Source organism: Salvelinus fontinalis, chromosome 1, assembly GCF_029448725.1.
Source record: "Salvelinus fontinalis isolate EN_2023a chromosome 1, ASM2944872v1, whole genome shotgun sequence".
Lineage (NCBI taxonomy): Eukaryota > Metazoa > Chordata > Actinopteri > Salmoniformes > Salmonidae > Salvelinus > Salvelinus fontinalis.
Genome location: NC_074665.1, coordinates 3602982 through 3623608, shown reverse-complemented (window position 1 = coordinate 3623608; position 20627 = coordinate 3602982). Strand labels below are relative to the sequence as shown.

Genomic DNA, 20627 nt, shown 5'->3' with positions numbered 1-20627 from the left:
GTTGGGGTTGGGGTTGGGGGTAGGGTTGGGGTTGGGGGTAGGGTTGGGGGTTGGGGGTGGGGTTAGTTCTATCAGGGTTGGGGTTGGGGGACATGGTGAAGGCATCTAGATCTTAAATGAAGAACTGGTTTCTGAGACCAACAGGGCTGAGACCAACAGGACTGAGAACAACAGGACTGAGACCAACAGGGATGAGACCAACAGGGATGAGACCAACAGGGATGAGACCAACAGGACTGAGACCAACAGGGATGAGACCAACAGGGATGAGACCAACAGGGCTGAGACCAACAGGACTGAGACCAACAGGGATGAGACCAACAGGGCTGAGACCAACAGGACTGAGACCAACAGGGATGAGACCAACAGGGCTGAGACCAACAGGACTGAGACCAACAGGGATGAGACCAACAGGACTGAGACCAACAGGACTGAGACCAACAGGACTGAGAACAACAGGACTGAGACCAACAGGGATGAGACCAACAGGGCTGAGACCAACAGGGATGAGACCAACAGGGATGAGACCAACAGGACTGAGACCAACAGGGATGAGACCAACAGGGATGAGACCAACAGGACTGAGACCAACAGGGATGAGACCAACAGGGCTGAGACCAACAGGACTGAGACCAACAGGGATGAGACCAACAGGGCTGAGACCAACAGGACTGAGACCAACAGGGATGAGACCAACAGGACTGAGACCAACAGGACTGAGACCAACAGGGATGAGACCAACAGGGCTGAGACCAACAGGGCTGAGACCAACAGGGATGAGACCAACAGGGATGAGACCAACAGGACTGAGACCAACAGGACTGAGACCAACAGGGATGAGACCAACAGGGATGAGACCAACAGGGATGAGACCAACAGGACTGAGACCAACAGGACTGAGACCAAAAGGGCTGAGACCAACAGGGCTGAGACCAACAGGGATGAGACCAACATGACTGAGACCAACATGACTGAGACCAACATGACTGAGACCAGCAGGGATGAGACCAACAGGACTGAGACCAACAGGACTGAGACCAACAGGACTGAGACCAACAGGACTGAGACCAACAGGGATGAGACCAACAGGGCTGAGACCAACAGGACTGAGACCAACAGGACTGAGACCAACAGGGATGAGACCAACAGGACTGAGACCAACAGGGCTGAGACCAACAGGGCTGAGACCAACAGGGCTGAGACCAACAGGGATGAGACCAACATGACTGAGACCAACAGGGCTGAGACCAACAGGGCTGAGACCAACAGGACTGAGACCAACAGGGATGAGACCAACAGGGATGAGACCAACAGGGATGAGACCAACAGGACTGAGACCAACAGGGATGAGACCAACAGGACTGAGACCAACAGGACTGAGACCAACAGGGATGAGACCAACAGGGAAGAGACCAACAGGGAAGAGACCAACAGGACTGAGACCAACAGGACTGAGACCAACAGGGATGAGACCAACAGGGATGAGACCAACAGGGAAGAGACCAACAGGACTGAGACCAACAGGACTGAGACCAACTGGACTGAGACCAACAGGGCTGAGACCAACAGGGATGAGACCAACAGGGATGAGACCAACAGGACTGAGACCAACAGGGCTGAGACCAACAGGACTGAGACCAACAGGGCTGAGACCAACAGGGATGAGACCAACAGAGATGAGACCAACAGGACTGAGACCAACAGGACTGAGACCAACAGGACTGAGACCAACAGGGCTGAGACCAACAGGACTGAGACCAACAGGGATGAGACCAACAGAGATGAGACCAACAGGACTGAGACCAACAGGACTGAGACCAACAGGACTGAGACCAACAGGACTGAGACAACAGGGCTGAGACCAGCAGGACTGAGACCAGCAGGACTGAGACCAGCAGGACTGAGACCAACAGGACTGAGACCAACAGGACTGAGACCAACAGGACTGAGACCAACAGGGCTGAGACCAACAGGGATGAGACCAACGGGGATGAGACCAACAGGACTGAGACCAACAGGACTGAGACAAATAGGACTGAGACCAACAGGGATGAGACCAACAGGGCTGAGACCAACAGGGATGAGACCAACAGGGCTGAGACCAACAGGGATGAGACCAACAGGGCTGAGACCAACAGGGCTGAGACCAACAGGGATGAGCCATTTCAAGCTCATCCAACAGAAAATACTACCACACACATACAAACATCTGGCTGAATGAAAAATGGTCACGTCTTGGGGTCAATGACGACTCTATATTCTCTATCTGTATCTTCCAGCACCCCAGTCCGCAGACCCCGAGCCACAAGACACAACTCACACTAGAGGTGGGTAGCTCTTACAGTTTCAACTCACACTAGAGGTGGGTAGCTCTTACAGTTTCAACTCACACTAGAGGTGGGTAGCTCTTACAGTTTCAACTCACACTAGAGGTGGGTAGCTCTTACAGTTTCAACGCACACTAGAGGTGGGTAGCTCTTACAGTTTCAACGCACACTAGAGGTGGGTAGCTCTTACAGTTTCAACTCACACTAGAGGTGGGTAGCTCTTACAGTTTCAACTCACGCTAGAGGTGGGTAGCTCTTACAGTTTCAAATCACACTAGAGGTGGGTAGCTCTTACAGTTTCAACTCACACTAGAGGTGGGTAGCTCTTACAGTTTCAACTCACGCTAGAGGTGGGTAGCTCTTACAGTTTCAAGTTTATTTTTAGCTGTATTAATCATTATGTTGTCCAACAGCCAGCTAGTATTGAGCCTGGCGACGAGGCTACACTAAAGTGGGTTAGGGTTAGCTAGTATTGAGCCTGGTGACGAGGCTACACTAAAGTGGGTTAGGGTTAGCTAGTATTGAGGCTGGCGACGAGGCTACACTAAAGTGGGTTATGGTTAGCTAGTATTGAGCCTGGCGACGAGGCTACACTAAACTAGGTTAGGGTTAGCTAGTATTGAGCCTGGGGACGAGGCTACACTAGACTGGGGTAGGGTTAGCTACTATTGAGCCTGGCGACGAGGCTACACTAAAGTGGGTTATGGTTAGCTAGTATTGAGCCTGGGGATGAGGCTACACTAAACTGGGGTAGGGTTAGCTAGTATTGAGCCTGGGGATGAGGCTACACTAAAGTGGGGTAGGGTTAGCTAGTATTGAGCCTGGGGATGAGGCTACACTAAACTGGGTTAGGGTTGGCTAGTATTGAGCCTGGTGACGAGGCTACACTAAAGTGGGTTGGGTTAGCTAGTATTGAGCCTGGCGACGAGACTACGCTAGTGGGGTAGGGTTAGCTAGTATTGAGCCTGGGGATGAGGCTACACTAAAGTGGGGTAGGGTTAGCTAGTATTGAGCCTGGGGATGAGGCTACACTAAAGTGGGGTAGGGTTAGCTAGTATTGAGCCTGGGGATGAGGCTACACTAAAGTGGGGTAGGGTTAGCTAGTATTGAGCCTGGGGATGAGGCTACACTAAAGTGGGGTAGGGTTAGCTAGTATTGAGCCTGGGGATGAGGCTACACTAAACTGGGGTAGGGTTAGCTAGTATTGAGCCTGGGGACGAGGCTACACTAAACTGGGTTAGGGTTAGCTAGTATTGAGCCTGGTGACGAGGCTACACTAAAGTGGGTTAGGGTTAGCTAGTATTGAGCCTGGGGATGAGGCTACACCAAAGTGGGTCAGGGTTAACTAGTATTGAGCCTGGCGACGAGGCTACACTAAAGTGGGTCAGGGTTAGCTAGTATTGAGCCTGGCGACGAGGCTACACTAAACTAGGTTAGGGTTAGCTAGTATTGAGCCTGGGGACGAGGCTACACTAGACTGGGGTAGGGTTAGCTAATATTGAGCCTGGCGACGAGGCTACACTAAACTAGGTTAGGGTTAGCTAGTATTGAGCCTGGGGACGAGGCTACACTAAAGTGGGTCAGGGTTAACTAGTATTGAGCCTGGCGACGAGGCTACACTAGACTGGGGTAGGGTTAGCTAGTATTGAGCCTGGGGACGAGGCTACACTAGACTGGGGTAGGGTTAGCTAGTATTGAGCCTGGGGACGAGGCTACACTAAAGTGGGTTAGGGTTAGCTAGTATTGAGCCTGGCGACGAGGCTACACTAAAGTGGGTCAGGGTTAGCTAGTATTGAGCCTGGGGACGAGACTACACTAAAGTGGGTCAGGGTTAACTAGTATTGAGCCTGGCGACGAGGCTACACTAAAGTGGGTCAGGGTTAGCTAGTATTGAGCCTGGTGACGAGGCTACACTAAACTAGGTTAGGGTTAGCTAGTATTGAGCCTGGGGACGAGGCTACACTAGACTGGGGTAGGGTTAGCTAGTATTGAGCCTGAGGACGAGGCTACACTAGACTGGGGTAGGGTTAGCTAGTATTGAGCCTGGGGACGAGGCTACACTAGACTGGGGTAGGGTTAGCTAGTATTGAGCCTGGGGACGAGGCTACACTAGACTGGGGTAGGGTTAGCTAGCATTAAGTCTGGGGACAAGACTACACTAAACTAGGTTAGGGTTAGCTAGTATTGAGCTTGGGGACGAGGCTACACTAAACTAGGTTAGGGTTAGCTAGTATTGAGCCTGGGGACGAGGCTACACTAGACTGGGGTAGGGTTAGCTAGTATTGAGCCTGGGGACGAGGTTACACTAGACTGGGGTAGGGTTAGCTAGTATTGAGCCTGGGGACGAGGCTACACTAGACTGGGGTAGGGTTAGCTAGTATTGAGCCTGGCGATGAGACTACACTAAACTGGGGTAGGGTTAGCTAGTATTGAGCCTGGCGACGAGACTACACTAAACTGGGGTAGGGTTAGCTAGTATTGAGCCTGGGGACGAGGCTACACTAAACTGGGGTAGGGTTAGCTAGTATTTAGCCTGGGGACGAGGCTACACTAAACTGGGGTAGGGTTAGCTAGTATTGAGCCTGGCGACGAGGCTACACTAAACTAGGTTAGGGTTAGCTAGTATTGAGCCTGGGGACGAGGCTACACTAAAGTGGGTCAGGGTTAGCTAGTATTGAGCCTGGCGACGAGGCTACACTAAAGTGGGTCAGGGTTAGCTAGTATTGAGCCTGGCGACGAGGCTACACTAAACTATGTTAGGGTTAGCTAGTATTGAGCCTGGAGACGAGGCTACACTAAACTGGGGTAGGGTTAGCTAGTATTGAGCCTGGGGACGAGACTAAGCCACACTGTAGACTGCTGCTTCGCCTTTCCATTGTGATAATATGTCATAACAGTCCCAGATATTGTCCTGATCGTTATGAAGTGTTATACACACAGTATATCCTGACATTGGTGAGTGCTATGCTATGAGTGCTATGCTAACATGCTATACCTTTGACCTTGCTAATGCTCAGCTTGTTTAAAATCCTCTACACAGTGGAACCAGTGGACTCCTGGAAACCAGAAGGGAAGCCTTTTGATTCAGGTGAGATGATGTAGCACCTCCTAGCTTTAAAAAACAGCATAGACCAGCATGCATTTCAACGTTATCTGACCAGCATACATTTCAAACTGGTCATAAAGAAACCTCATGCTGGTTATGCTGGTCTGGTCAACTTTATCTGACCAGCATGGTCTAGCTGGTTATGCTAGTCTGACCAGCATGGTCTAGCTGGTTATGCTAGTCTGACCAGCATGTTCTAGCTGGTTATGCTAGTCTGACCAGCATGGTCTAGCTGGTTATGCTAGTCTGACCAGCATGGTCTAGCTGGTTATGCTAGTCTGACCAGCATGGTCTAGCTGGTTATGCTAGTCTGACCAGCATGGTCTAGCTGGTTATGCTAGTCAGACCAGCATGGTCTAGCTGGTTATGCTAGTCTGACCAGCATGGTCTAGCTGGTTATGCTAGTCTGACCAGCATGGTCTAGCAGGTTATGCTAGTCTGACCAGCATGGTCTAGCTGGTTATGCTAGTCTGACCAGCATGGTCTAGCTGGTTATGCTAGTCTGACCAGCATGGTCTAGCTGGTTATGCTAGTCTGACCAGCATGGTCTAGCTGGTTATGCTAGTCAGACCAGCATGGTCTAGCTGGTTATGCTAGTCTGACCAGCATGGTCTAGCTGGTTATGCTAGTCTGACCAGCATGGTCTGGCAGGTTATGCTAGTCTGACCAGCATGGTCTAGCTGGTTATGCTAGTCTGACCAGCATGGTCTAGCTGGTTATGCTAGTCTGACCAGCATGGTCTAGCTGGTTATGCTAGTCTGACCAGCATGGTCTAGCTGGTTATGCTAGTCTGACCAGCATGGTCTAGCAGGTTATGCTAGTCTGACCAGCATGGTCTAGCTGGTTATGCTAGTCAGACCAGCATGGTCTAGCTGGTTATGTTGGTCTGACCAGCATGGTCTAGCAGGTTATGCTGGTCAACTAGCCTTCGTTGTGTTTTCACTGGTAACCAGAAGTGATGTTACGTTTGATACCGGAGTTTCCCGAGGCGTCGAAATCACTAAGCAGGTACCTTAGAAGCAGTGTGCGAATGCGTGTGTCACTTCATCAGAAATACGTCATCAATGATGCCTGAAGCTTAGTTTGATCACATGCTTTTTCAACCCGTGTGTTGCAAAATGCAACATCCCACTGATTTCTCCCACTGATTTCTCCCACTATGGTTCCGATGCTTTCTTCAATTCCAAGCTGCTTTCAAACACCAACTTACAAATATGGTTAGGATTTTGTACAAAATAAGTTTTACCTGACTAGTAGTTTTACCAGACTAGTAGTTTACCTGACTAGTAGTTTACCTGACTAGTAGTTTACCTGACTAGTAGTTTACCAGGCTAGTAGTTTTACCAGACTAGTAGTTTTACCTGACTAGTAGTTTTACCTGACTAGTAGTTTTACCTGACTAGTATTTTACCTGACTAGTAGTTTACCTGACTAGTAGTTTACCTGACTAGTAGTTTTACCAGACTAGTAGTTTACCAGACTAGTAGTTTAGCTGACTAGTAGTTTAGCTGACTAGTAGTTTACCTGACTAGTAGTTTTACCTGACTAGTAGTTTACCTGACTAGTAGTTTTACCTGACTAGTAGTTTTACCTGACGAGTAGTTTTACCTGACGAGTAGTTTACCTGACTAGTAGTTTATCTGACTAGTAGTTTTACCTGACTAGTAGTTTACCTGACTAGTATTTTTACCTGACTAGTAGTTTACCTGACTAGTAGTTTACCTGACTAGTATTTTTACCTGACTAGTAGTTTACCTGACTAGTAGTTTTACCTGACTAGTAGTTTACCAGACTAGTAGTTTTACCAGACTAGTAGTTTTACCTGACTAGTAGTTTAGCTGACTAGTAGTTTTACCTGACTAGTAGTTTTACCTGACTAGTAGTTTAGCTGACTAGTAGTTTAGCTGACTAGTAGTTTAGCTGACTAGTAGTTTTACCTGACTAGTAGTTTAGCTGACTAGTAGTTTTACCTGACTAGTAGTTTAGCTGACTAGTAGTTTTACCTGACTAGTAGTTTAGCTGACTAGTAGTTTAGCTGACTAGTAGTTTACCAGACTAGTAGTTTTACCTGACTAGTAGTTTACCAGACTAGTAGTTTTACCTGACTAGTAGTTTAGCTGACTAGTAGTTTAGCTGACTAGTAGTTTTACCTGACTAGTAGTTTAGCTGACTAGTAGTTTAGCTGACTAGTAGATTTACCTGACTAGTCGTTTTACCTGACTAGTCGTTTACCAGACTAGTAGTTTTACCTGACTAGTAGTTTAGCTGACTAGTAGTTTACCAGACTAGTAGTTTACCTGACTAGTAGTTTTACCTGACTAGTAGTTTAGCAGGCAGAGCAGGGGATTATAGATCACGTAGTGATGTGAAGATATGACATCGAATCCTGTAGAAGGATGAACTATATAGAAAATAGTTTTATGTGAAACCACACTTTCTACACTGTTGTTCAAGTCATTTGTTTAATGTAGTTTAGAATAAGCTTCTGTTTTAAGCATCCTAAATAATTCCATAGATTTTTATTTTTTTAAGTCAACATGAAGGCAACAAGTGTCACCATGATGTAAGATGGCGAAGCTGGTATTCGGAATGATTATAGGCTACTAAAGCCAGCGACTTCCCGCTGCGCCACAAAGTGTAGATGAAAACAGTGGAGAGAAAAAAATAACATGCTGCTATTTATTACTGACCAGCAGATGTCACTGATGTGCATTGTGAACAAATAATGAAGCTCCGAGTAATGAACCGTTTTTTCGGTCTTCACAAAGCCTCAGTGTCACATCACTAGTGAGCAGCCTTTCGTTGTGTTTTCGCTAGTGATGTTACGTTTGATACCGGAGCGCCAAGTCATACATCGATATCGCTAAGCTGTTTATTTCGAAGCAGTGTGCTTTTCTCAATTATTTTGTCCAGCAGGTGCCACTAGTGTAGAACGTGTTGATCAAAGCCTCAATTAGTGACCCTATATTCGACACAATATGCTCAATGCTTCATGAAGCTTTTTTCCCCCATCACTAGTTTTCGCTGGTGACCAGCATTCGTTGTGTTTCGCACACTGGTGACCAGCCTTCGTTGTGTTTTGGACACTGGTGACCAGCCTTCGTTGTGTTTTGGACACTGGTGACCAGCCTTCGTTGTGTTTCGGACACTGGTGACCAGCCTTCGTTGTGTTTTGGACACTGGTGACCAGCCTTCGTTGTGTTTCGGACACTGGTGACCAGCCTTCGTTGTGTTTCGCACACTGGTGACCAGCCTTCGTTGTGTTTTGGACACTGGTGACCAGCCTTCGTTGTGTTTTGGACACTGGTGACCAGCCTTTGTTGTGTTTTGGACACTGGTGACCAGCCTTCGTTGTGTTTCAACAAATTCATCAGATGACAGTCTGATAACATATTTATTGTATAGCACGTTTTGTTAGAAAAATTTGCATATTTCATGTATAAACCATAGTTTACATTTCAGCTACAATCCGAAATTGCACCGAAAGCAGACAGAATATTTACAGACACCAACGTCAAATAGCTAATTACTCATCATAAAACATTTCTGAAAAATACATAGTCTGCAGCAATTGAAAGACAGGCATCTTGTGATTCCAAACAATATTTCAGATTTATTAAATGTTTTACAGCGCAAACAAAATGTATCGCTATATTAGCGTAGCTACAATAGACAGAAATAATTGGGCGCCCACGGCCAGTTCACATGCACGACAGATATATGAAATAACATCATAAAATGGGTCTTACTTTTGCTGATCTTTCATCAGAATGTTGAAGAACGTGTCCTCTGTCCAGATGAGTCGTTGTTTCGATTCAGAATGGCAAATGTCCCTGTTTAATTAGCATTGGCACTAGCCGAGTGGCATAAATTTCTCCAACGTAAACACAGTCAGAGGACAGAACACGGCAAAACTCCCGAATAAAGTTTCAATAATCTGATTAAACTATATTGAAAAAACATACATTACGATGATATGGTCACATGTATCAAAAAAAAATGGAGCCGGAGACGTTAGCCGTTCGTTACCACATATAGGAAGGCGTATAGAGTGTCAGCAGACTCCTAAGTGTTAAGACCATGTATAGGCATCATGTTGAAAAGAGCATCGATTTCTGACATTTCACTTCCTGGTCAGGAAAAGTGCTGCAGAAGGACTTCTGTTTCACTCAGAGAAATAATTCCAACTCTTTTAGAAACTAGAAAGTGTTTTCTATCCAAAAAGAATAATAATATTCATATTGTACGAGCAAGATTTGAGTAGGAGGCCGTTTGAAATGGGCACGATTTCACTGGCTACTCAACACTTTGCCTTGCAGCCATAAGAAGTTAACTTGGGTCAAATGTTTTCAGGAAGCCTTGCACAAGCTTCCCACAATAAGTTGGGTGAATTTTGGCCCATTCCTCCTGACAAAGCTGATGTAACTGAGTCAGGTTTGTAGGCCTCCTTGATCGCACACTCTTTTTCAGTTCTGCCCACAGATTTTCTATAGGATTGAGGTCAGGGCTTGTGATGGCCACTCCAATATCCTGACTTTGTTGTCCTTAAGCCATTTTGCCATAACTTTGGAAGTATGCTTGGGGTCATTGTCCATTTGGAGGACCCATTTGCGACCAAGCTTTAACTTCCTGACTGATGTCTTGAGATGTTGCTTCAATATATCCACATAATTTTCCTACCTCATGATGCCATCTATTTTGTGAAGTGCACCAGTCCCTCCTGCAGCAAAGCACCCCACAACATGATGCTGCCACCCCCGTGCTTCACAGTTGGGATGGTGTTTTTCAGCTTGCAAGAATCCCCCTTTTTCCTCCAAACATAACGATGGTCATTATGGCCAAACAGTTTCTATTTTTGTTTCATCAGACCAGAGGACATTTCTCCAAAAAAGTACGATCTTTGTTCCCATGTGCAGTTGCAAACCGTAGTCTGGCTTTTTCATGGTGGTTTTGGAGCAGTGGCTTCTTCCTTTCTGAGCGGCCTTTCAGGTTATGTCGATATAGAACTCGTTTTTACTGTGGATATAGATACTTTTGTACCTGTTTCCTCCAGCATCTTCACAAGGTCATTTGCTGTTTTTCTGGGATTGATTTGCACTTTTTGCACCAAAGTACGTTCATCTCTAGGAGACAGAACGCGTCTCCTTCCTGAGCGGTATGACGCCTGCGTGGTCCAATGGTGTTTATACTTGCATACTATTGTTTGTACAGATGAATGTGGTACTTTCAGGCATTTGGAAATTGCGCCCAAGGATGAACCAGACGTGTGGAGGTCGACATTTTTTTTTCTGAGGTCTTGGCTGATTTCTTTTGATTTTCCCATGATGTCAAGCAAAGAGGCACTGAGTTTGAAGATAGGCCTTGAAATACATCCACAGGATGCCACCTCAAATTATGTCAATTAGCCTATCAGAAGCTTTTAAAGCCATAACATGATTTTCTGGAATTTTCCAAGCTGTTTAAAGGCACTGTCAACTTAGTGTATGTAAACTTCTGACCCACTGGAATTGTGATACAGTGAATTATACGTGAAATAATCTGTCTGTAAACAATTGTTGGAAGAATTACTTGTGTCATGCACAAAGTAGATGTCCTAACGGACTTGCCAAAACTATAGTTTGTTAACAAGACATTTGTGGAGTGGTTGAAAAACGAGTGTTAATGACTCCAACCTAAGTGCATGTAAACTTCTGACTTCAACTGTAGATTCGATGTTTGCAAAGATGAGAAGAGGTCTAGCCGAAATAGAGAGATGCTCTGCTTTTTTGACACCACACTCCAAAAAGCAAGTTCTGCAGACTCTAGTTTTTTCTAATCTTGATTATTGTCCAGTCGTGTGGTCGAGTGCTGCAAGGAAATACCCAGTTAAGCTGCAGCTGGTCCAGAACAGAGCGTCACGTCTTGCTCTTCATTGTAATCAGAGGGCTGGTATAAATACTATGCTGCCAGTCTCTCTTGGCTAAGAGTTGAGGAGAGACTAACTTCATCACTTCTTCTTTTTATAAGAAACATTTAATGTGTTGAAAATCCCAAATTGTTTGCTTAGTCAACTTACACACAGCTCTGACACACACACACACACACTTACCCCACCAGACATGCCACCAGGGGTCTTTTCACAGTCCCCAAATCCAGAACAAATCCAAGAATGAATACAGTATTATATAGAGCCCTTATTGCGTGGAACTTCCTTCCATCTCATATTGCTAAAATGAACACCAAACCTGGATTCAATAAACAGATAAAGCAACACCTCACGACACAATGCCTCTCCCCCTATTTGACCTACATAGTTTGTGTGTATGCATTGATATGTACTGTAGGCTACGTGTGCCTTTAAAATATACAGTATATATGTGTAGTTCTGTCCTTGAGCTGTACTTGTCTATTGATGTTGATGTCATTCTGTATTATGGTTCATGTTTTGTGTGGACCCCAGGAAGAGTAGCTGCTGCTTTTGCAACAGCTAACGGATGTCATTAGGTGAATGCACCAATTTGTAAGTCGCTCTGGATAAGAGCGTCTGCTAAATGACTTAAATGTAAATGTAATGGGGATCCTAATAAAATACCCCCCCCCCCCCCCCCCCCCCCCCCCCAAAATACCCACCATCTTTTCCACCCATTGATTCGCCAAAAGGCTTGAATCCACCCTCTTCAAAAATCTCACTCTGGACCAAACCTATATTTTTCATAAACATGTGCATCAGGGCTCGGACTTCCAATTCATTTCACAGCACCTCCTACCCATTTCACAGCACCTCCTACCCATTTCACAGCACCTCCTACCCATTTCACAGCACCTTCTACCCATTTCACAGCACCTTCTACCACTTCTACCCATTTCACAGCACCTTCTACTCATTTCACAGCACCTTCTACCCATTTCACAGCACCTTCTACCCGTTTCACAGCACCTTCTACCCATTTCGAAGCACCTTCTACCCATTTCGAAGCACTTTCTACCCGTTTCACAGCACCTCCTACCCATTTCACAGCACCTTCTACCCGTTTCACAGCACCTTCTACCCATTTCACAGCACCTTCTACCCATTTCACAGCACCTCCTACCCATTTCACAGCACCTTCTACCCATTTCACAGCACCTCCTACCCAATTCACAGCACCTCCTACCCATTTCACAGCACCTCCTACCCATTTCACAGCACCTGCTACCCATTTCACAGCACCTTCTATCCCTTCTTTTTTTTTTCTTTTTTTTTTCGTTCAAATATTTTTATTGAACACACACAGGAATGGTGTATAGGTATGAAAGGCAGGTATACAATTTAACTAAACATAAAAGAGCAGACAGAAATAAAAAGATCCAGAGTTCTGGGTACAAAACAATTATTACAAAACAAGACATACAAAACAAGGACAGGTAGAAAGAAAGAGGGTGGGTGTCCCCCCCCCCTTATTCCCCCCCTTTATCCCCCCCCCCCCCCTTTATCCCTTCCCCTTATACCCCTCCCCGCTGCTCGGGTGGCAGTGCCAGCACGTGCTGCCCAGAGGTGGATTAAAATATTACAATGGAGAGTGTGTTAAAAAGTACAAATTCACAGTGCCGAATGGTCCAAGTAAGAGAGGAAAGGCTGCCAGATCTGATCAAATGTTAATAATTTATTGTTCAGAATATATCTAATCCTTTCTAAGTGTACAGTGTTTGCCAATTCGCTGAGCCATAATTTGGTAGTGGGCGCTTCCCTCTTTTTCCAGAACAACAAGATTATTTTTTTTGCCGAAATGAGACCGTAAGAGATGAGTTGTTTTTGGGTGTTGGTTAGTCCGATTAGGGAATCAGACACTCCCAGGATTATCAGAAGCGGTTCTGGGTCAAATGAAGTCTTCAGAACTTCAGAGAGGATCCTAAAAATTCCACACCAGTAACCATGCAAGCTAGAGCATAGGGCAAAGCAGTGGAGAAGTGTACCCTGTGCAGCCTGACATTTATCACACAAAGGGGATGTATCAGGAAATATCCTATGCAATTTGGTTTTGGAATAGTGTAATCTGTGTAATACCTTGAATTGTATGAGCCGATGTCTGGAGTTAATGGAGCAGATGTGGATATACTCCAAGCTATCTTCCCAGTCTGCCATCGAAATGTCAGTCCCTAGTTCTTCCTCCCATTTTGCCTTAATGGCCTCTGTAGAGGGTGTGCTAACCGATTGAAAAGCGTCATATAAACGAGATATCAGTTTGTCTGAGGTGGGGGATGTTTTTATGCATCCGTCAAACATGGAAGGCTTAGCGTTCCCAAATGTTGGGAGGTGTTTCCTAACATAGTCTCTGATTTGTAGGTATCTGAAAAAGTTATTTCTGGGAAGATTATAAGTTTCCCTCAGCAACTCAAAGGAAGCAAAGGTCCCTTCTACATATAAATCCCCTATGGTACTTATCCCCAACTCTCCCCATTGCTCAAGGGTGTTATCAAGATTGGAGGGGGCAAAGGAGGGGTTCCTGGCAACAGGGAGCATGAATGACATTGGTCTAAGCTCAAAGTGGGTTTTAATTTGCTTCCAGATTCGGACTGTGCTATGTATAATAGGATTGTTACGATAAAGTGACCTCTCCAGATTGACAGGCGACAAAATCACAGCACCAATAGAGAAGGGGTGACACTCCTCACGCTCCATACTAAGCCAGGTGGGTGACGGACGTGCGTCATCCAGCAAAAACGTAACCGAACGGAGGTTAGCGGCCCAATAATAAAATATAAAATTTGGGAGAGACAATCCTCCTTCCATCTTGGATTTGCAGAGGTGTTTTTTACCTATCCTGTGTGTTTTATAATCCCAGATGAAAGGATTGATAATTGAGTCCAGTTGTTTATGAAAGGATTTAGGTATGAATACTGGGATCTTCTGGTATAGGTAGAGCAGTTGTGGGAGGAAGACCATTTTAATGGCATTAATTCTTCCGAGCAGAGAAATTGGGAGAGTTCTCCAAAATTGTATGTTTGTTTTTAGTTTTTACATCAGCGAGGGGAAATTCTCTTTAAATAGTAAGGAATATTGTTTGGTAACTACAATTCCTAGATAGGTAAATTTTTCTGAAGATAAGAACTTAAGTGGAAGATGTTCTAGCCAGGAGGTGTTTTGTAACCGTATGGGCATTAATTCACTCTTGTTCCAATTTATTCTGTATCCCGAGAAGGTACCAAACAAATTAATCACATCAAGAATAGCTGGAATACTAGCTTGGGGTTCTGTTACATAGAGGAGAATGTCATCTGCATATAGGGAAATCTTATTTAGAGTATCTTTAGTATTATAGCCATGTATTGCTGCATCAGATCTAATCGTCTGAGCGAGAGGTTCAATGATTAGGGCGAAGAGCATCGGCGACAGCGCACAACCCTGCCTTGTCCCTCTGTAGAGGTTAAATCGGGGCGACAATGATTGGTTAGTGAGTATTCTCGCACAGGGGTTCCTATATAAAAGCTGGATCCAATTTATGAACCCATCTCCAATATTAAATTTATGTCGGACTTTGAATAGATAGGACCACTCAACTTGGTCAAAAGCCTTCTCGGCGTCAAGAGATATAACGGCAAGGTCCATGTTTGGTAACCTCTGAGAATACATAATGTTGAAGAGGCGCCTGAGATTGAAGAATGAGTTTCTGTTCGGGATAAAGCCGGTCTGGTCCGAATGGACCAGTTTGCCAATTAAAGTGCTAAGCCTGTTAGCCAGGGTTTTTGCTAAAATCTTTTGGTCTGTATTGAGGAGGGATATTGGTCTGTACGACCCTACCTCTTCCGGATCTTTACCCTTCTTATGTATAACTGTAATGAATGCTTCATCCAAAGTAGATGGGAGAGCTCCATCCTCTCTGGACTGAACCAACATTTTGTGCAGGTAGGGAGAGAGCATGTTGCTGAATGTTTTATAGAATTCACCCGGGTATCCATCTGGGCCCGGGGTCTTGCCACTCTTTAGAGTTTTGATTGTTTCTCGAATTTCTTCAAGAGATATTTCCTTATTCAGGAAGTTAGAATCTTCCTGGTTCAGGGCAGGAAGATTACAGTCATTCAAAAAGTTTTGCATAATTAAGGGGTTAGAATCGGCTTTAGATGTATATAGAGTCTCATAAAACTGACGGAATCTGTCATTGATGTCTTTGGGGGAAGAGAGTAATTCCCCAGATGCAGACTTAACTTTGTGAATCATTCGGTCACTCACAATTTTTCGAAGTTGTCTGGCGAGTAATTTGTGTGGTTTGTCACCAAACTCAAAATATTTTTGCTTGGCGTAGAGAAAAGATTTAGCAATTTTAGCTGAGAGAGTCTGATTATATTCAAATTTTAAAGAGGTAATTTTTTTATGTTTCTCCATAGATGGATGTCTAGCATTCTCCCTATCCAGTAAGTGAATTTGTCCCTCCAGTTCTACCAATTTTCCCTTGTTTTGCCTACTCCTGGCAGTCTGATAGGAGATGATACAGCCTCTCAAATAAGCCTTAAGTGTTTCCCACAGTAATGCTGGGGAAGTCTCTGTGTTGTCGTTGGTATCAAAGAAAAATGTTATTTGGTCTTTAAGATGTTCACAGAATGTTGGTTCTGTGAGGAGCTGAGGATTTAACCTCCAGACCCTCTCGTTTGGTACCATGTCACCCAATCTCAGGGAGAAGGTGAGTGGACTGTGGTCCGAGATTATAATATCATGATACTTCACATTACAGGTATAGGGGAGTAGTTTAGCATCAACCAAAAAGTAGTCAATTCGAGTATAAACATTGTGAACATGAGAGTGAAAGGAGTATTCCCTGCCCGTAGGGTTAGTGATCCTCCATATATCAAATAAGTTAGAATTCTTTATGTAGGTACTCAAGAATTCACTTGAATAGGAGGTGGGGGTTCGCCGGGTAGAGGATCTGTCCAAATATTGGTCTAGCACGCAGTTAAGGTCCCCTCCAATGATCAGGTTAGTATGGGAGATATCTGGAATCAGGGCAAGGACTCTTTTGAAAAAAGAGGGGTTATCAATGTTTGGCCCATAGATATTTAGTAGAGTTACAGAAGTAGAGTGGATCTCTCCTATTACGATCACATAACGACCCTCTTTATCCACAATAGTGGTTTTATGTAGAAAGGGAATTCCTTTCCGTAACAGAATCGCTGTGCCTCTCGTTTTGGCAGAGAAGTTAGAGTGATACACTTGCCCCACCCACCTACATTTAAGTCTGCTGTGAGCATTATTTTTCAGATGGGTTTCTTGCAAAAATATAATATCAGATGAGAGTGCTTTCAAGTGGGCTAGGACCTTGCCTCTCTTAATTGGTTCGTTTAAGCCCCTGACATTCCAGGAAGTGAATGTGAGCCCCGCCCCCCTCTCATTTGTAGTTCCTATGGTGGCCTGCATAACTTGTAACTCAATAAAAAGGTAAGAAAGCGCACCAAACCATTACGATCAGCATATGTAGCAGCTACACCCGAGCAGTATCCAACCAGCCCCTCCCCCCCTGCAAGCCCCTCTACTTCCCACCCTGTTCCCCTACTTTCCCCACTATTTACCCCCCCCGCCCAACCCACCTTTAACAGGCATACACAAATAGGAGAGAAAATAAAATTAAAATAATAAACACATTGTCTGGCCGATGCCAAAAAAGCACGGCGCGACCTCGAACAAGAGGTGAAACAGAAATAAAATCCCAACTGTACGTTCACCTCTCACTATCCTAGAACTTCTACTAACATATGAACTGAGGAGGCTCCCGCGAATAAAGTGTCCAATTAGCATCTAATAAACCTAAAGAGAATAAGTTTCAACCTAAACATATTGCGCACTTAAGCGTCATCTTGGGTCTATCTATCCCTGAGATAAGCAAGATATAGCATTACAAGATTATTTTGCTAAGCACTGCCGGTCTAAACATGAACCATCAGCAACCAACTTAGACAGCCGTACATTTACATATTGTGGGTTAGATCGGAAACAAGAATTTTTCTAAATTAAACGTATCCCCCAGTCAGAAAATAAATAAATAAAAAGGTTATATACATGTATACATACACACACATACACATACTTACCCATATACATATATATATATACATATACATACATACATACATACATACATACATATACACACATATATATACATATATACATACATACACATACACACACACCCATACATACAAACACATACACACACATCCCCAAAAAATACATATAAAGGTATATATTTAAAAATATACATATACACACACACACCCATACATATCTACATATGCGCATATACACATACATACCCATACATACAGAAACATTCATGCCCCAGAGTAATAATCGACACTAATTTAAAATATACACATACATAATAGTAACATGCTAAGAGAAAATAATTATAAAGTACAAATAATAATTATATGTACGCACACCTACCTAGACACTACAGAGGGCTGGTAGGGATCTAATCGGGAGAGCGGCCCTCGGCTATATCAAAGGCAGAACGGCACAGAACATCCACCTGCTATCCAGGTGTCTGTGTCTGCCCCTTCCCCACCATCACCCCCAGTCCCCTGAAAGCTCCAAATAAATGGTATTGTAATAACAATAAATGTAAGAATTAAAAAATAAATAACGAAACAAAAAAAAAAATGGGGGGAATATACGTATATTCATCCGAAAGTGTCAATGATCAAACCTGGAAGGCATCCTAAATAGGCATCGCTCTGAATACAGCCAGAATGAAAGTGACTTTAATTGAGAGCCAAGACCGCCCTCCACAGCAAATTACATGTTCGGTAGCCCTTGTTGAGACCGTTCAATACGGTTTCACCCGTTATGGTTTAGTATGGATTCGATTCCATGAGCAGACCCTAACACACAATGACAAGGCACTCTAACCTGTACGGGGGATTGGCGTATGTTCCCGGATAAACTTCTCTGCGTCCAAAACCGAGGAGAGCCACATCTTCTCACCAGAGGGCGGGGTAATTCTTAGTCTTGCAGGGAAGAGCAAGGCTGGGCGAAGATGGAGTTTGTAGAGTTTGGCCATGACATCTCTGTAGCCGCCACGGTCCTTTGCCACATCGGGCGCATAATCATCATAGACACGGAAGGGGTGCCCTTTATGTAACAGGTTGCCCCTCATTCGGGCCTCGCGCAGGATAAGATCCTTGGTCTTGAAACTGTGACAACAGATGATTACTGGGCGAGGGCGTTGACCCGGTCCAGGCACTGGGACAGGGGCGCGATGTGCACGGTCCAGCTGGGGGTCCGAAGCCAAAACGTCCGATCCCATTGCATCCTTCAATAGCTTGGCGAAGAAGTCGGTGGGGCGAGAGCCCGCCTCTACCCCCTCTGCCAGACCAACAACGCGAAGGTTATTACGTCTGGAACGGCCCTCCAGGTCGACCACTTTCACAGAAAGCCTCTGCACAGTACCCTGTAGTGACGAACACAGCTTCTCTAACTCGTCGATCCTACCAGCGCTGAATTCAGAAGCCCTCTCAAGGTCCACAATACTCTGGCCCTGCGAAGCGACCGCTCGAATGGTGCCCTCGATTTTGGTGTCCAGTTCAGCAATAGTAGCCTTAAGATCCTCAGCTAAAGCAACACGTAGTTCTCCCAAAGCCTGGGTAAGTTCTTTAAGTGTCACGTTGTTGCCTGTGCCTTCCGCCATGTCTGTCTCGTTGTTTGGTGTGGAGTAGGCCTCCGATGTGGATTTATTGTCCTTTGGTCGCTTATTACTCGGCATTTTTACACAGAAAGTTACGATGTTGTATTAGAAAGAAACGTTTGTTGTAAAAAGTATCATAAAGTAGGTTAAGATTATTTCGCAAAAAAGTTGCAGGAGCCTCTCACACGCAGCCGTTCACTCCAACATGCTAGCTCCGCCCCACCTTCTATCCCTTCTACCCATTTCACAACACCTTCTATCCCTTCTACCCATTTCACAGCACCTCCTACCCGTTTCACAGCACCTCCTACCCGTTTCACTGCACCTCCTACCCATTTCACAGCACCTCCTACCCATTTCACAGCACCTCCTACCCGTTTCACTGCACCTCCTACCCATTTCACAGCACCTCCTACCCATTTCACAGCACCTTCTACCCATTTCACAGCACCTCCTACCCATTTCACAGCACCTTCTACCCATTTCACAGCACCTTCTACCCATTTCACAGCACCTCCTACCCATTTCACAGCACCTCCTACCCACAGCACCTTCTACCCATTTCACAGCACCTCCTACCCATTTCACAGCACCTGCTACCCATTTCACAGCACCTTCTACCCGTTTCACAGCACCTTCTACCCATTTCACAGCACCTCCTACCCATTTCACAGCACCTGCTACCCATTTCACAGCACCTGCTACCCATTTCACAGCACATTCTACCCGTTTCACAGCACCTTCTACCCATTTCACAGCACTTTCTACCCGTTTCACAGCACCTTCTACCCGTTTCACAGCACCTTCTACCCATTTCACAGCACCTCCTACCCATTTCACAGCACCTCCTACCCATTTCACAGCACCTCCTACCCATTTCACAGCACCTTCTACCCATTTCACAGCACCTTCTACCCATTTCACAGCACCTTCGACCCATTTCACAGCACCTTCTATCCCTTCTACCCATTTCACAGCACCTTCTACCCATTTCACCTCCAGCACTCCGGCTCTGTTCCAAACTTGACAATAGTCTTCCTCTCGTTAGTTGTCGCTGGCTCCAACAGATTCAAACTGATAAAAAAAAGTCTGTTGCATCCAACAACTCAGGCCTGGAAAACGATACCCACTAACCAGTTAGACAGAAACAGATATGGCTCACCAGGACCAGAACTTGAGGTCTCAAATATATAATGAATCCAACATTAGATGTGGTCTGTCATCTTGTGATGTCTCAGTTGGTTTAAAGCATGATGCCATGATGTACAGCATTGTCTTCTCTATGTGATGTTTGACATGCTTTTCATGTGCTCTGTCCGTCATCTTCTCTTCTGTCCGTCATCTTCTCTTCTGTCCGTCATCTTCTCTTCTGTCCGTCATCTTCTCTTCTGTCCGTCATCTTCTCTTCTGTCTGTCATCTTCTCTTCTGTCCGTCATCTTCTCTTCTGTCCGTCATCTTCTCTTCTGTCCGTCATCTTCTCTTCTGTCCGTCATCTTCTCTTCTGTCCGTCATCTTCTCTTCTGTCCGTCATCTTCTCTTCTGTCCGTCATCTTCTCTTC

General features: G+C 45.1%; 2 protein-coding genes across 4 annotated transcripts in view; one reads left to right on the top strand and one right to left on the bottom strand.

Annotated features, from left to right (window-relative positions):
* Nucleotides 1-20627, bottom strand: part of heatr5b (HEAT repeat containing 5B) — a 364356-nt gene that overhangs the window by 108093 nt on the left and 235636 nt on the right. The window lies entirely within an intron of this gene.
* vit (vitrin) overlaps nucleotides 1-20627 on the top strand; it is a 145827-nt gene that overhangs the window by 106227 nt on the left and 18973 nt on the right. For all 3 annotated transcript variants that reach the window (XM_055938611.1, XM_055938534.1, XM_055938455.1), the window contains 2 exons: nucleotides 2280-2327; nucleotides 5368-5415. In XM_055938611.1, coding sequence (XP_055794586.1) covers nucleotides 2280-2327; nucleotides 5368-5415 — 96 coding nt within the window. The remainder of the gene's footprint in view (nucleotides 1-2279; nucleotides 2328-5367; nucleotides 5416-20627) is intronic.